The 18,120-nt window shown below is 38.9% G+C and overlaps 1 protein-coding gene across 6 annotated transcripts in view; it reads right to left on the bottom strand.

The window, feature by feature from the left end:
- RABGAP1L (RAB GTPase activating protein 1 like) overlaps positions 1 to 18,120 on the bottom strand; it is a 228,283-nt gene that overhangs the window by 199,128 nt on the left and 11,035 nt on the right. For 2 of the 6 annotated variants that reach the window (XM_083867620.1, XM_083867627.1), the window contains exons 2-7: positions 7,484 to 7,653; positions 6,097 to 6,286; positions 4,525 to 4,735; positions 2,444 to 2,618; positions 1,089 to 1,249; positions 507 to 617 (exon numbers count right to left, since the gene is read on the bottom strand). In XM_083867620.1, coding sequence (XP_083723746.1) covers positions 507 to 617; positions 1,089 to 1,249; positions 2,444 to 2,618; positions 4,525 to 4,735; positions 6,097 to 6,286; positions 7,484 to 7,618 — 983 coding nt within the window. In that variant the 5' untranslated portion in view covers positions 7,619 to 7,653. The other 4 variants (XM_083867625.1, XM_083867624.1, XM_083867623.1 and 1 more) reach the window with 4 other exon arrangements.

The raw sequence follows: 18,120 nt of genomic DNA, 5'->3' as shown, positions 1-18,120 counted from the left end.
CTAAGCAAGGTAGTTTTACTCTGGGGAGAAAAGCAATAATCAAATGCTATTCATAAATGTCTCATTAACTGAATCTTAAAGGCAAAATTTTAAAAATTAAAATTACACTGAAAAGAGGAATTTTTTTTTAAGTCAATGAGTAGCAATAGCCTAATTTACAACAAAAATAGTGATAAAATTTTACGTTATAATCCTTGTTTAAAACTTTAGTTTCTGTTCTGAAGTAAAAGCTTGAAACCAAGTCAAGAGATCAGATTTGGGAGGGTTGGGGGACAGGTTTTCTTGATTCTCCTGTTCTCTTGAATTTCCTTTTAACTAGACCCGAATTCTCCCACTGTTACTCTTTTGCTAAGATTGCCATCTGGTGGCATTAATTCTGTTGTGCAATCATACTTTGTGTTATTGGTACATTTTTTTCTATCGCATAACTTACAAAGTCAGAGAAAACTACATTGAATGCTGTTCTTTGAAAAATCCAACCCACATCATTTCTGTAAGACTTTTACCTTTCAATGGCCAGCTCTTTGTTGGAAAGTTGCTGAACTGTGATCACCACTTTCTTCTCAATTCCCTGCTTAAGCTTGAAGTACAATTTATCTCTATCCTTTGGCACAGGGCTAAAAGAATAAAAAACATCCTTCAGCAGGTATAGACCAGGAACTGTTAAACACAGAAAAGAGTTTACACTTTCTACATTTTCAATTACTTCAGAATTGAACAGATTTAAAAGAAATCCAAAAAGAGGCCACTAAACTGTATTTACTCAAGAAACTTGGTTTGACTCAGGTTTTTAACAGACTTCTTACTATCTTTTCTGTTTGCACAGGACTCCATTGAGAATCCTTAAAAGAAATGATGTCGTGAAAAGAAACCCACTTGAAAAAAGGCATCCTGAATTTTAATCATTTTACGGAGAAAAAACAAAGAAAAAATTTGTAACATCAAAAGAGCAGCTTCCTATTTACAGCATGTCTGCTCATGAAAAGAGGTCAGATGAATTTTGTTCCAAAACAGTAGCTGTGCATGTGGAAAGTAACTGTGTGTTTTTTCCAAAGAGATTTCTGCTTTGCCCTTTCCATTCTGATTACCTAAAATTTCCTTTTCCATCATCTTCTTTGACTTCTAAGGAGACACTGAAAGTGTACACATCACTGTCTGGTGTGGGCAGAACAAAGTCCTTCACATGATCAGATGCTTGTTTGGAAGAACGCTTGAATGCTGTGGAGAAACTGTACAAAATTCGACTGACCTGCAGAAAAGCCAAATCATTAATATTTTGATCAGAAATAAAGGTGTTTTTAATGAGGCATTGTGATGTTTCTGAAGGTCAGAAAATCACTTGTCTCTTATACTGAACACAAATCATGCCTCATGTACCACAAAGCACTCAACATCACATGTTCAATATAACCAAGCCATTTCAGTACCAACATCTCCTATTTCCATTCCTGATCCACTCCCTGCTCATGTCGTGCTCAGTGAGTTAATATTAATTAGATTAGAGATTAGGAATGCAGCTCATTAGAGGACCTGCATAATGTCCTTTTCAGGTTGTAGTTTTTAACAACACAACATACAGCTTGCTCTGGCAGATGTCAAAACCCAAGAACATTTCTTCTTTTTCAGCTTCTCTTTTTCCAGCCTAAGAAGTCCTTTTCTCCCAGACTGTCACACAGTTCTTCCTAAAATATCTAGAGGAGAGTACTATCAATGCCTTAAGTTTGAGCTTTCATGTATTTCAGATTCTGTGGTGCCCAGGGGTGCAGTTCTGAGCTCACAGTCAGTGTCACTCAGCTCTGCACAGAGCAGGGACACAAAACAAATCCTTTTCCAGCTGAAGACCAAGGACAACTTCCAGGCCCAAAAACACAAACAAGGGTGGCTGAAGGGAGGAAAAGAAGGATGGGACCTCACAACCTGGAGCTGGAATTGGACAATTAAACCCCAATATGCAAATGACCAAAACTGATAAAAATGTAATACTTTGCGACCAGTTAGCCATTTTGTGACCATTTTGGGTTCACCTTGGATATAGCCCTGGTCAGGCCCTGTCCTGCCCAAGGTGCGTCCTAAAAGCCTCTCAATAAATATCTACTTTATATTCTCTCTCTGTGTCCAGTCTCTGTTCCAGATCAGCCTTCCCAAGGCATCACCATAACATGTTTTTTTTGTATACATCACAACTTTAGTATGGAACATGCCCAAATGAGGCTTTCCAGATCTTCCCCTTACAGTGCACTTGGGAATTTTGTTGAAATACTAAAAGCAAAAACTTAAAATTATAATAACATTCATGTATGACTAGCTGCACATTCTGCAAAACTCATTCCTATGTGCTAACATATTTTTCAAGGCACTATAAACCATCTCCGCACTGGGAATGACCTCTTCAACCATTGCTGGTATCCTTTTTCCCAGTCACTGCACAGCACAGAATACTTACAGCCTCTTTAATCTCACAGGAGAAAACATGGATCTGGAACTCTTCCGTTCCACAGCTGCTCTCAGTAAATGCAAAGCAGTCACTCTCTGAAGTCCCGTTCTGCCCCCGCACACAAAACAACACCTTATAGATGGGAAATGAGGCAATCTCCAAATTGTTTAATTGATCAATTATTCTGGCAAGAAAGGGAAGATCAAAGGAACAGGTCAGTAAAACAGACAGGCTTACCTAAAAGGCTTTTCTGCAATTAGATAAACAAGGATCTAAACTCTAATTACTGCTAAATTCAAGTAGATGAGATGGGCAGCAGGAACAGGAACATTATGCTTTCCAAATTTAAGGTGTAAATGCTCCTGGGCTGTAACACTGACTTAATTTCTTTTATATGCCATAATACAGACAAATACAGCACCTCTAGATCTGATAGTAAACAATGGCCACTGCTTGTGAAAAACACAAAAGAAGAAACATAGAAACCACAGAAAACCATAAAAATGTGATTTGTACACAAAGATCAAAGAAAACACAACATTAAAAAGAAATTTAAATCTCTGTTTAAGAAATCGTTATGAAAACTATTTCAGAATCAACAGGACTATACAGCTTAGCAAATGCTGCCACATTCAGGTGAATATTGATCACAGATCTAAGAACTCATCCAAAATTTTAAAATATTCTCAATTACAGAACCCAAGGAATATTTCAGAAACTGCAAAGCAGTAGAGTGGTGTTTCAGAACAGACTGCTGGATAGTGACTTTTAAAGAATAACAGTGCTCTTCCCTGTCTTTTCACTACTTGTCCACATGCACATTCACATCAAGGGCCAATGAACATTAGTCACCAAAAATCCCAAGTCTGTAACAATAAAAATACAGGACTAATCTAAAGGCAATTAGAGGCCTGGGAGGATTCAGCACAGTGTAATACTGGTGGGACATGACAACTGGAACCTCACAGGACAAGTATTCAGGTATGAACACACTCCTCAAAGCCAACACTAGTATCACCTAAGCTTTGATGGAATGTGTTATGTCACATGAATTCATCTTCCCAGTTCTGTGCACGTTCTCAGCAGTCCCATATTTACTGATATCCTCCGAAAGTAAAGATCAAAGGAAACTGGTGTTTCACTTGCAGAACAGCCCTCCTGAATGGCCACACTGAGTACAAAAATAGGCACAGAACACCTCACATCTTGTGTCTGGGTGACTGTTGCCATTGTAGAAGTATATAAATGAAATATTTTCCAATGTCAAATGAAAATGAAAATGGATTCAAAGACTAAAATGGAAGAAAATAATACAGATTCTTGAAAGTCCTTCTCTTCCTTCACAAGATGATAATCAATACATAAACACAGCTCAGGCAAGGAAGGAAATCTAATCATATCCTTCAGACACCTTAGTATCAGAGCTTAAAAATAAACATTTGGATATTGAGATGTTCCCTACTTCTAGATGCAAGAATGCTACAGGTGCATGTTTAGTGCACTCTGATTAGAAACCTTTGACTCCCTCATCACTAATTAAAAGACTCCTCTCACATGGGGAAAATAAATCTCTTCTAGTATCTGGAGACTGTCAGCACCTGCATCATGAGGCACACCTGGGTCAGAGGTGGCTTCTGCAGCAGTCAGAGTCTGGAGTCAGAGACTGGCACCTCAACTCTGCACCACATAAGGGAGAGTCTAAACTGACCCTCCTGCAGCAAACCAAGGCCAGAAGGGCTCCTGCAACACATGGACCTTGGAAGTGTGGACAGACCAGGGAGGTCAGGGGAGCACAGGTATTATCAGCTCTCCCTTTCCAGTATCTCTCTTATTATCATATTTGAACAGATATCAAGGTAGAAAGAGATGCTTTTGTGACACTGTGTGGCAACTGGCACCACCAGCCATGCACTGCATGGTAAATTTGAGCACGTATTTTGTTGCTTCAGAGGAATTTCTCAAATTTAACTGTCTTCTGCAAGAACCTCAGGCACAAATCCAGCAATTCTACTTCCCTGTGCAAGTAACAAAGTCAGACACCACCTTCTTATGTGTCTGCTTAAGCAACAACTGAAACTCCTGTGTGTTACCTTACAGAGCCTTCTGGAATGTTTGGAACATAGAGTGTTACAGGTAAAGGGGCTTGACTTGAGGATTTCAGGTTTGCCATGGCATGTAGAGCTTCTGGTTCATTCCGTGGGGCTGACACCTTTGTGCATCCCAAATAAGTCAGTTTGTTAAACAACACACTGTCCTCTTCCAGGGGCTCACTGGGAGAAGATGGCCTTGGTGCAGAGATTTCTGAAAATTAAGAAAAAGCTTCTTTAGCCATTTGCTTTCACTTCAACACATTTTTTCTTTCCAATGAGATCCACAGCAAAATCTCCTACATTTTCCAGGAAGGGACATGAGAGTAGACAGTTCAGCTCCAACAGCAAGAAATCCATTTGGCAGCTTAATATCACTGTGAAGTCTGATCTAATCTATCTCATGTTTCCAAGGGTGGCATGAGGACAAACTGCATTTTGATTCTCTTTAGCACCACTGGAACACAGCATGGACATTCTAAATCTTTCTAAGCAGTCACAGAATCACAGAATGTGAAGGGGTTGGAATGGACCTTAAAAATCACCTAGTCCCAACCCCTCTGTGTGCCCTTTTACTTCTATTTCTTATTACTAGAGCTCATACTGCCATAATACTTAGAATCATGAAGGCTGTAAAAGTGAATTATTCCTGTTGGGGCTGGAGTGGGGCGAGAGAAACATATCTACAATTATTTCTGTGTTCATTCATGCTAAGGGTTGGGGTGTGTTTGAAGAATGTCAAACAGGAAGACTCAGAAATACAGCAGACATGTAATTAAGAGATGGGTGTTTCCATTTCATATAAACTTATTCTACCACAAGAACATATTTAATTTCTTTCCAACAGATGCTATGGGAATTAGCTGACAGGATACCACAGAAGTGCTCTGCATGTCACCGAGGCAAAAAGAATTATAGTTCAAGGCACAAAAAGATGACCACAGCCTTGTATTCCTAATATATGTAGCAGAATACATGGATTTTTATATTGCAGGTTTGTTGTATGTATCTAAAAAAAGCTACAAGATTTTTTACTTAAAATATATACAATACAGTTTACATTAAAAGCTTTCTGTCCTTCCCTTTTCATGAAAACTTCAAACATCAGGCAAGTACCACAATCATTCCTAGAAAATATCAAATCCTAAGGCAGCCTTTCTGCTACCTGGTGACAGCATCACAGATGGGCAGTTTAATCAGTTTGCTCAGGGTGTATTTCATTTGCAGGCAGCACCATCAATCAACACTGCCCTGAAACTTCTTGAGATCCAGCAGCAAATCCACCTCAACTATCATCCACTGAGAAACTCAAACAATCCTTAGTCCCAACTAATCCTTGGCTAAAGGATGAACATTATCTTGACCAAGGTATCAAGCTCAGTGTTATCAGTCTGATGATGATCTATTCTCATCTATAATTTTCAACTAATAATAAGAGGAAGCCCTGGGGTATTCTCCAACATAGTTTTGGAATGAAGCTCTGGAAAGCTTTATATTCATTTTAGGGTTAACTTGAAACTGCATAAAGAAAAAACCCTGCCATGTGTGATGAGGGGGAAAGCACTGAGGCAATACCTGTAGTAGAAGGGTCTAAAACAAGCTGCAGAGGTGGCTGGGCTGTCTGTCCTGCTGACCCATCTGCAGCTGTCTGGCCACTGGCATCACTGGAACCTTCTGGGAGTGCAGGGACATACTGCTCCTTCTCAGAATCCCGCAGGATCTCTTCCATTGCCTTCTCCAGCTCCTCATCTCCATTTGAAAATACCTGTGAGCACAAGGAGATGACATTTTTTGAAGGTATTTGCAGTTTTACTTTAATTATTAGTTTTCAAACATACTGTCTTACTAATTGCAAAAGTTAAGAAACTTTGCTGAATGAGACAAAAAACTGAGAATCAATAAAATTGAACCAAATATAATCTAGTGTCACATCTCTTTATATAAAATGCACATGCTCTCATTGCTAATCCAAAAATCATCCATCAAAAAACTACAGAGTTCTCTCAGAATAATACGTTTGTGTATTTAGAGCCTCCATTCACAGTAGAGATCAAGAGACTTTGCTATTATTTGTCTTGAAGAAAATTTTCCTTTCTTAGTCCTATCCAGTCCATTTCAGCTGCTTCACCAATTTTCCCCACACATAAGAGTGATGCAAGCCTAAGGGAATGAAAAAAAAAAAAAAAAAAAAATTGGAGATACAGACTCCCTAAAAGTAAAACAGAATCTTTCACAAGTACCAGCTTTTTGGACAGAAGAAAACCATGGCCAAAGCTGCATCATGGATTCTGCCTCCAGTTAACCAGCCCCTTCCAAGAGTAAAGAAGAATATAATGTCTAATATAGACAGAAATGATCAACTGTCAAAGAGTACTGCAAAGACAGACTAGGTACTTACTGTCATTTCAGGGGGAACAAATTCCTATTGTTCCAAGCGGACCAAAACCAGTATATCAGCTACTACAGCACAAATGGGCAAATTTGTATTTAACCAATCAGCTGTCACCCAAGTGCTGAAATATTCTATTTTGAGGTAGAAAGCTTTTAGAAAAGGTCTCACTCATGCCTAAAGTAGGACTAAGCAGGAAAACTAAATTAGAAACTAAAGTCCAAGACACTGTGCAATCTACTCCTATACAGTCTAATTACATGCTTTAAAGATAACACTCTCTGATCCCTCAATAAAGAATACTAAGCTTTAAAACAAATCTCATTCTTTGTAAAGCCCTTTACTAATGTATAGATCCACAGAATACAACCAGCTAACCCTCAAAGAACTTATTAAAAGAAAACCTGAACTGCCACTTTTGGACAGATTTGTTTAATCCAAGCTATTAATTTCACTGGTAGTCAGCAAAGACAAAAATCAGAGTCTAAGATTCTCCTCAAGCACACACCAATTATACACTCTTTTCACCAATACGAACCTTGCTACACAGTTAAAAACAAAGCCATAGCAAACCTTTAGCTGTGGCTTTTCATTGTTTCCAGAGGTGTTCTCAGATTTCTGATGAACCAAGACAAATTCTTCATTAATTAATGTGGATACAGTCTCAGGAATCCTGCTGGCTTTGCTAAATGATGTTTTGACTTCCATCTCAGGTCAGTGTTCTCTCCTCCTGCCACCAGGATCTAATAATGAAAAAAAAAATTAGTTTTGAAGCTGTACACAGCATGTTAATAGGTATAATATTAAAGTTATTGTGGAATAATATAATACTTAAAATTATACTACTCTATTATACTGTGTTTCTCAAACTCTGATTTAATTGATATGAGGAATCTTATGATTTTTAGGTTGGCGTTTTAAAAGTACCATGATTTAACAGCAGTGGCTGTTATCTGTCCATACAGATAACAGATGAAGAGGTTCACCCTAGAGCTTTGACCTGCCCTGATTTTAATCTTCCAGAGTCTGCTTCCTCTACCTCCCTCATCTGTGCCCTTGGTTCTCCCTCATACAGGTGTTTTCCTTACCCGGAGTGTCACAAAGGTCATACCTGAAGACTAATTTCCCAAAAACTGCATACCAAGTGTTTGCTCTCCACAGAAAAAAAAACATTATTTAGCAATCACTTCTGTTAAGGGCTTTTGTTTTTTATAAAGGTGGTGAAGTCAAAAGTGACACTAAACCACAATCAGATCCTTCTCACCTAATTTCCCAGAAACCACACACAACAGTTAAAATTAACCACACCATTTAAAAACACATAAACACAAGCCACGGCAAAACTATAAATATTAGGGCAACCAAAAACAAGTTTTCCCATGTCTGCACAAGAAAAAAAAAATCCAGAAACAAAGAAAAGGGGCAGAATAATGGTCCGCCTATAAATTACAAGTTCATATAAAAATACAGAGCTGAAGCATTCCCAGCACGCCAGCATGAGGACACCTATTGTAGGTATTCACCAAATAAAGACAGCATGACCTACATTAACTCAGAATGTCTTCCCTCATTCCTTAAGAGAATGAAGAGCTGAATCTTAGATTTTTTTTTGTATTTTAAATGTACCTATTTTTATATTTTCTGTGTCAAAAAAGAGAAAATATATTTTCAGACTTTATAAAGAGCATGCACTTGTACATATGGTCTACTTCCAGTTTCCTGAAAAATACTGCTCTGGCTGAGTGCTGGGATGTACTGTGCTGAAGTCTCAGAGTTCATGTGAGTCACACAGAGCACAGGGGGAAAATCCTGTGACTGTCACCTTGGCAAGGCTGGAAATGCCCACGGAGGGAGAGCTCAACCCACATGTGCTGTGACCAGGAAGAAGAAAAGCAGGTCAAGCTTCACCCTGCCCTTCCCAGCAGCACCAAGGGGCAGAGCTGTGCCACACTTGCTTCTCTTCCAACTCCAACCATGCAGTGACAAGAAAAGAATGATGACTGAGGTCTTGCTAGAGGGAACCACAAAAACAGCACATAAAAGAACAAAGATGTGCATGTTCTCCACCATTTCCAACAGCTGTTATTTACCATGTTAGCAGGAAGAGAAAGTTTAGCAATTTCAAATCAAAAAAGCAAAAATAAAGTGAGAACTAGGCAACTTTCAGTACTGTAGTGTTTTCTATCATTTTTCAAACTACAGTCAACCTGATTTTGGCCTTTCAAAGACTTGGCTTAGAATAACTTACATGCAACATCTCAAAAAGCTTTTCCCTCTCCCTAACTAAGCCACAGCTTTACCCATTAACCATGAGGGATGTAGGAATCCCAGAAAAAAAAAAATTCAAGTTCTTTAGATAACTGAGTCATACAGCATAAAAACTCATTAGAAGTCACCTTATAAAAAAGCCTCTAAACAACAGCTAGAATATTCAGAGTGGCTACGGGTTTGGATGAACAGTTTCACACCCTCTAATACCTTTTGTATCTCCAGATCATCCATGAACTCACCAGCAGGAATATTTCCCTTACAAATAATGTAAGCTGAGTTCCACCCAGCCTACACAATGGACACATTGCTGCAGTAGATGCTGTTCCAATTTTTTTAAAGCATCTTTGCTTTTAAGATTTTCTTGGCAAAAGAAACACAAGGTTTTACTACACGAGATTTTAAGTACGTCACAAAAAGTTTATTTAACTCCACATATTTTTTAACAAGGGTAAAAACATTGCTGAAGAGCTTGTTTGCAATAAGCATCAAGTGCAGCTTAAAATATTGATTTCAAAGTAAATACTTTATATGACAGTGAAGGTCAGCTATTACAGAATTCTCTGAAGGCAATGATAGGCCATCAGTTATGGTCCCCAAATACAGAATATCCTGAAGAATCTCTATCTTTGCAGTGACCCAGCACTGGAGAGAACAGCAGAGGTGACTGTCAGCCACATCAGGAGCAAAGGTCCAGGCTGTCAGAGGCCCCCCTTCCTCCCACTGCACACCTCTTACTGCTGACCTGGTGATGACAAAAATGAAGCCTCAAGCACTACTTCAGCACATCCGCACAAAGCAGGGATCACAACACATCCTATCTTGACAGTTTTTTGTGTTTTAGTCTATTTTTGAGCTTATTTATGGGAGAGTAGCACAGCAACTGTAATGTAAGATGATTCTACTTTATTTATCATCACTCAAACGCAGATTGCTGACATTAGGTTATCACCAATTCTTCTTTCTGCAATGAAGTAAGAACCAACAAGCAGCATGTGAACTCTTGAAATGTTTTCTGTAGCAGTATTTCAGTAATAAAATGAGGGGAAATGTACCATTTGTAAGGCCAAAGAAAAGCAGGACCATGCAAATACAGAACCAGACTGACACAAAATACTTATTCTTGCCCCATTTGGGTAAAGGGAGTTTAAGAGTATTTCTACTTCCTATATCTTAATCTGAAAGTAAAGAAATATTATAAACATCAGATGACTGTGAGGAGCTCCTTATTCAGGTCAGATACTCTCAAAGCATACCACACACATTCCTGCAATTACTTTTGAGTTACAAGGCCCTTAATGTGTTGAAGAGTGTACTCCAAGCTTGCCTTCACAACCAGCTCAAACCACCAGAGCCAGTGCAGACACCCAGCTTTTCCTACACACAACTCCATTAACTGGATCAATTAGCAGCCCAGAACCCCTAATTGCAGTCCTTCATTACAGACTATTCCAATCTGTCAGTGTTCCCCCATCCCACTGCAGTACAAACAAAGTCACTTCAGCTGCAGTTTGGCAGTAAAACACAAACACAAGCAGACCAGGCATTTGGGAAAAGCTTAATACATCATATTTTATGCTCAGTCTTTGACCAAAAATAGGTTTTATTGCCATAGACAAACTAAGCACCAAAATTCATGAACAAGTAATTTCTTCAAACTAAACAACTTCAACTCTGACATGAACTTTACTCAAGAGTATGGCTGTGATTCTAATGAAGATTATTGAGATGTACACCATCTTTAGTAGTAAGTCACCTAAAGAGAAAAAATTTCTATTTTTTTATTATAAAGACACATGATCTAATACTTCAGCTGAGTGCTTTTGAGAAAAAGCAGTAAAAATAAAAACCTCTCTAGGAGAATCACGCATTAAGGTAATTTGAGGAAGGGAAAGATATCTGAAGATGCTTTTTTATTCTTTAGTAACAAGAAGAGAAACACACACATTCTGGACTTTCCAGTCACCTGCAGTCAGAGGATGGTCACTCTCATTTCCCTTGTGTCATTGGCTCTAATCCTCTTTTTTACTCATTACCCATTTATGCACTTCAAACCTCCCTTTTCCTACAAGCATAAAGAAAAAATGACAGCTGACCTACTAGACATGAACAAAATCCAAGAACAGACTCCTACTACTAAACTCCAGCATCTCATTTTTTTAATTGCCCCTTTTGATGAAAAGTTTAAAGCTAAGAATGTAAGAATTTATTCCTGATTGCATCAGTCAGAACATATAGACAGTTATTCAGTCCACAATCACACCAAGTTTACCCCCTGATGACACCAACAGCTGAATCCTGGCTCAGAATCCTTAGGAATGAGGTTCAGCATTTGCTTTAGCAGTTTAAAGTTTCTGGGAGGGCAGCAACCAGCAGCGAGGAGCTGACAGCCAGGGCCAGGAAAGAGCAAATCCAATCCACTTCAGCTACCTCAGCTCCAAGTCCAGTTCCTTAGTTTGAGCTGCTGGTGGAGTTCAGCTCCAAACGAAAAACACACTCTCTGTTGGGCCAGTGCTGACCCATGGACTGAAACCGCAGACCAGATGGTACCTTCCCAAATCCTCAGAGCCAGGAGTCAGAGCTGCTCCTCCAAAAACGACAAAAGATGACAACAAATTCTGCTGTCAAAGCTCTCTTCACGGTAAGAAACAGTGGGAATTGTGTACTGCTACTGCATTGCTACAAAACAGGTATCTTAACAGTCATGCTCCTTCCTACAGAAAAGGTCTTTTCTCCCCTTACTTTGGTGAAAAATATCTCTCTCACACACAAGAAGTCAGGAACAAATACACAGGAGGAAATTTTTCTAAACTCAGCGAAAGAAAGCCTACTATGACAAAAGGATTATTAAAAAAAAAAAAAAAGTTTCAGAAAAGGTTTTCTGACAAACAGATTTCAAGGCCAAAGAAATTATTCAGACACAGTTTTAAGAGAGAGTGTGTGTGGAGGTGTGATATGGTGTATAGATCTTGCTACAAAATATATTTTAAGCCATAAGGACAACATGAGAACTGTAGAAAAACTGTTGCTTTTCTCTGTGAGCTTTCTCATGCAGTTTTAGCGAAGCCAACCTCTCTGATGCACATCAGTTCCCAGTGTTTTGCTCCTACAAAGTTCTGGATAAAAGGTAACTAAGCCACACTACTTGGACTGTTTTGGGTGCAGTGATCAGAACTTACCCTCACATACACACAGCACTAAGCTGGGGAAGGCTCAAACCCAGCAGATTCCCCACTTCATTCCAGAGAGGCATCCCAAGTTCACTCCAGCTGCCTTGGTAAAGCAGCCTAAGTGATTAAAGAGCCAGAGGAGGTGAAGAGCAGAGATCCCAGAAAACCCAGGGGGATTCAGCACTGGATCAGAGCACAGGACACAGGACAGAAGCACTTCTGATTCCTCCCCTCCACAGCTCTTCCTTTACTCCAGACTTACAGAAACACATCACATGCACCACACAAACACCTGCAGCAATGCACATCCCTGGGACTGCTGGGCACAGCAACACAGGCCAAGGCACTGCTGGCAACACACTCATCAGCACAGGAGAAAGAACCAAAGGTTCTGGAAAACCTTCCGCAAGGAAACTGCAGTGCAGACCTTACAGATTCAAAAACTTCCTCTGCAAACTGGTCTCCAAAAGTAAACATATTTTACATGAATAAGTCTTCTGAAGCACTTACCAGACATTTTTGTATTTACTTCCAGTTTGTGTTCAACAAACGTTTTAAAAGTTAATGCTCTAAGTCACCGCTGGCTTGTGGAAAGGAAAAAAAAAATCTTTTCCTCCAGCATCATAGGCACCAAAAAATTAGAAAATATGGAGCTATGAAAAGACAGCAATTAAGGAAGATAAAGGTTGACCTACTTTCAGTAAGCAACAAGAAACGTGTTTTGAAAGGAAGTTTCTTACCTGCTTGAAAGAAGACAATCAAGGCTAATTCATACCTTTTTTCAGCAGAGAAAGAAAATCATCCTGTATTATGGACAGATCTGTATTAAAGACAAGCTTCAAAGCCATACAGTTTGCCTGACAATATCAAACTGCAAAAAAAGAAAATACTGGGAAATAAGTTATACCTATTTTCAGAACTATGGTTCCTCAAGAGAACCTCCAGGACCTTTGAGAAGAGGAAGGTCCAACAGAACAATGCAGAAATTCATCTTCTGCTAACTGAAGTCTGCAGTAGAAATACACACCAGAAGGCATGGTTTATTCCCTTTTCTGAGCTACAGGGTACAGTGCAAAAGGAGCACTAAACTACCTGGCCTTGCAATCACTGCATGACTCACATTTCCAGAGCACTGAAGTGCTGTGGTGACTCCAACTTGCCCCTCAGGGAACAGGACATGGACAGTTCCACACACACAAACACGACCAAGGGGCTCAGCCACAACATCTTCTTTTCAGAAATGTATCAAAACTCTGTGTTATCCTGGCTCCCACTCCAGCAGCTCCTCACCTTTAATGAGGGACACCTTCCCCAGAAAGCCAGAAGTGCTGCAGACACACAAAGCTTTATCTTTTCAAGATTAACCAACCTGATAAAATCCATATTATTCTCTGTGGTGAGGCAGGTACAGCTCACCAGCTGCCCCCAAACCCTCTTCTCTACTGACTGACTGACATTTGCAGAAGAAAATTCTAGGTGTCATAAAATCAGTTTGTTTCAATCTCACTGACCACAACAGCACTACAATTTCAATTTCAACTTTCATCTCAACTTCTCTCTTTGTAATCTTTTTATGAGAAACTGTCTCTGTGCTCATACTAAAAACTGTTGTATTACCCATAAATTGTTTCCCAGTCTTATCTCTGGCAGTGAAGCACTATGTAAAGCACATAATGGAAAGAACAATCAATCATTTATTTGGCTTACTGATACTATTTCCCAGGAATAAAATCAACTTAATAAGCAAGCGAGCTATATCACTGTATTTTAAACACATACATATATGCACACAAAAATTCCTTTTTATTTTCAGGAAAGCAGTGTTAAGAACAAAAATCTTTCCAAATTAAAAAAAAACCCAAAAACTCAAAACAACACAGCAACAAAACAAACAAACCCACAAAAAATTAAGTAAAAAAACCCATAAGTAGAAAGCAACCACTGACTTGTTTTGGCAACACTCTCTCCTCTGAGAAAGCAAACCCCCATCATGTGGCCAAGAGCAAATAATTAGTCTGTTCATGATGGGAAACTGTTTGGAATTGTTGTAGTGGGTGCCTAGATACAGAGGTTTTTCCAGATTCTTTTTACACTTCCATCTCATAGCCAGAGAATGGCAACTTAGGAAAACAGAATCAAAAGAGAACTCCACAAACAAGAGAATGTCTGTTCTCCTTCAAACACAGGCTACATCTGCATCTCCTCAAGTGAGTGATAAGCAGCACTTGTCAAACACACCTCAGTGTGAAGACTGAGACATTTACTGGAAAGGAGAGAACCAGCTTTCCTGACTTCAATCTGTGTTACACATAACCCACTGAATCACTTAAATATTACACAGTCACAGTATGGAGTTGATTGAGGGGAAAAAATACTGCTTTTATTTAGCATAAAGTTAAAACCACCAAGGTGAAGAACCCTTCCATGGAATGGTGGGCACATGGTTGGTACAGAGCTGGAGCAAGACTCAAGCCAGGCAACCTGAAAAAACCAAACAAACCACTGATCTCAACCCCTAAATGTACATATTGGGTGGCAGAAGCATCCTGGACACCACATGAAATGCCAGCTAAGTGAAAGCACATCAGGAAAGCTGCTGCCTACAAAGGCAGCCTCCCAGCAAACTGAGGGATTCCTTCTGTTTATTTGTACACTTTGAGCAAGCAGGAGTCATGGATGGATGACAAGCTACACCTTTGACAAAACAAAGTTAAAAATAAGGTTGGTGGGATTCTTTTGAACATTTAAATAAATGTTCAAGTCTAGGATTTGTCCACACACAGAAGAGACACCAGTAGGAGAACAGGGCACACATGCACACTTGCCTCTTGCTGCCACGGACTTAGTCATGCTGTTTAAAAGTATAGTTGATGTTACCTTATCCAATTAGTGTTTAACCAACCTAAGGAAATACATTTTCAGCTGCTTAAGAGAAAAACCATCCTCCTCTCTATTTATTCCATTCCAAAGAGTGTAACAGGTAAGTGTTCTTCTGCTACTCTACAGAGATGTTACCAGTCTTTATGTGTATCTTATTAAAAACAAACCACACTTTATACTTTAAGTTCTGGAAAAGCTGTTTACTCATTTAAGCAGTAGCTCGTTTGGCCTCAAGGATAAAGCAACTCCAGTACACTTTTACACTGTTTCCTTGACACCAACTGAAAACCAACACTTTAATTTCTGCAGCCAGTAACTGATTTTTAACTTCAGAAAATATAGAGCAGCAAGGAAGAGTATGCAATTTTTCAAAGCTGGAGTTTGGCAAACCCAAGCTGCTTTTTTTGTCATTGCTACGTGATGCTTGCAGGCAGCATTCAAACTGAAACCAATCACCAGCCAAGTTACCCAACTGGATCATCACTCAAAAATATAATGACCTATATTCCAGAGGAAAGCAGAAGCATAATGCAATCCTTGTTATAAGGAGATTATTTAGTGGTTTATTCCCTAACTGTAAAAATAACCGTGTTGGTCTAAAGCAGTCAATGGAACAACCTGTGTCCACTAAATAAACTGAGTATTTTGACCAGGAATGCTGCTATGTGCAGAAATAATGACACGCTGTAGAGCAGAAGAGCCCATATGGAAGAGCAGTGTGAGGCAAGGCAGCAGTGATCCCAGGTGCCAGTCCCTGTCCTTGCCAAACTGGTGCCTTATCCTGTGTCCCCACGTCACTGACACCCAGCAGGGATCCTGATTCCCTGCCCTGCACCAACTGCCTCCAGGCTAAGTAAAACCCTTGTTCCCCCAAGCCAGAATTGGAGTTATGACAATTGTTACCTTGAGCTTTGCAATGTGCATGCTGGGAATACGAGGTTTTGCAGATTTAACTTGAAATCAGAGTGTTTTGTTCTTAGCTCATTAGGTACCTTTATACCAGAAACTGCAGGCAGTGTTTGTGAGCAGCTGCTCCCCTGCAGTCAGTGCAGCACGGCCTGTGGGGTGGACCAGGCAATGCTTTGTGGCCCTTGCTAATCTCAGTCTCCTCAGATTTTTGTTTTAATCTTACATTTTTCATTCTAATAGTTGTCCAAAGAAATCTCAAGTTGTAAATGAATAACACCATCAGGTGCTTTTTTCATAGTTCAGTCACAGATTTTCCAAAATTGCAAGGACTATGAGTTTTGATTTGACAGCTGTATCTGAACATCTACTGCTGTTGTATCCAAACTATGATTTCAACAGGGTCCCCAATACTTACTAAGCACAAACCCCCTTCTTTGGAACATGAAACAAAAGAAAGCTTCTTGGTAAAAACAAAATACTCCCACATAAGTTAAAAATAAACATTTTCATTTTAAATAAGATTTCACATATGTTTAAAACCCTTTAGGTGAGAAACCAAGATTTCACATTGTCACTTGAACATCTAAGTATTAAGATATAACGTGAAAAGATGAAGAGAGAAACCGTAGTTATTCTAAAGACCAAGTGAAACCTTCTGAAAGTCACCTGCCTGAAGCTGAGAAGTGGGAACAATGTGCATGGCAAGGAAAAGCCACCCCAATATCCCTCTTTCTAACCACTGTCTCTCCCAGTTCTGTGTATGTCAAAGTGCACTGGTTCAACCACCACTCTCATTTTTATTTGACCGTGTCACAACTAACCTACTGGCATTTCACATTGCTAGGGCAAGTTTTCATAAATATATTCCACAATGCAGCTCTGTTTTTAATTCCAAAGGTCATAGAAAATGAAGAATGGAAATTCATAGAAGACAATAAGACCATTTCCTTAACAGAAAGATGATCTTCCATTGGTAAGAAGAGGTCAGTAAGTAATCAGACATACCTAGTACTAACATCACTCTATCCCCCTAATAAATAATAATTTAAAAAGTAAAGGTTTTCCTTCACTTTCTGCTTTTTTGCTTTTCCCATCTGAAGTAGAACACTTTGCTCATTATCAAGAAGAGGAAAAACCAAGGTTTTGCCTCAACATTCAAATCACTGTTAAAAGGCTTTCAAATTACCTAAATTCCTCTAGGAACTGCCATGAGCTGTGCATTTCCTTAACTGAAAGAGACTTACTGTTTTTTTAAATGATAGTGTGATCCTTGAGGTGATTTCTCCATGTCATCAAATTCACTAATCAAATTATTTCAAAATCCTTCTGTAATTCAAGTAAGAACTGCAGCTTGGAAAGGTAATATGAAAGCAATTAAACTAATCCCTATACAAAAGCTTGCTCATCAGTTAATAAACAATTAAGAGTATTTTATAATTCTGACAAAAAAAAAAAAAAAAAAAAAAAAAAAAAAAAAAAAAAAAAAAAACACCCACTTGACCTAAAAGAAGTATCCTTCAAATCTGTATGAGCAAGTAACTGAAAAAGTTATACAAAGATATTTTCAATGCACTACCTGCACTTACCTTCAATTCCCTTCAACTGCTAACAAATACATCTCAAAGTACTACAGAAGACACTCAAAAATTCACCTTCATGTATCTATTAAAGGAAAGAAAAGGATTTCAATAGATCAATTGATTTGGGGCTGCCATTGAAAGTTTTTCATTTGTTTTTGCATTTTTTTCTAGTAATCAAATTAGTAAACAGAATTACTATAAAAGACAAAACTTATGTTTAAAACAAACAAACAAAAAGACTTCTCAGATCCCTCTCAGGATTCAACTATCACTGGGCTCCAAGACAAATGACTCAATTTTTAATTTTTTGGGTTTTTTTAAATAAATAAACTTGGCCTCTTGTCCAGATTACCCTTATGTAGCTCTTACACAGCTCACTTACAACAATGAATGAATCTGGGGA

This window comes from Zosterops lateralis (genome assembly GCF_965231275.1).
Source record: "Zosterops lateralis genome assembly, chromosome: 9".
NCBI lineage: Eukaryota > Metazoa > Chordata > Aves > Passeriformes > Zosteropidae > Zosterops > Zosterops lateralis.
The sequence above is the reverse complement of the archived record's forward strand: the minus strand, read 5'-3'. Positions and strand labels throughout refer to the sequence as shown.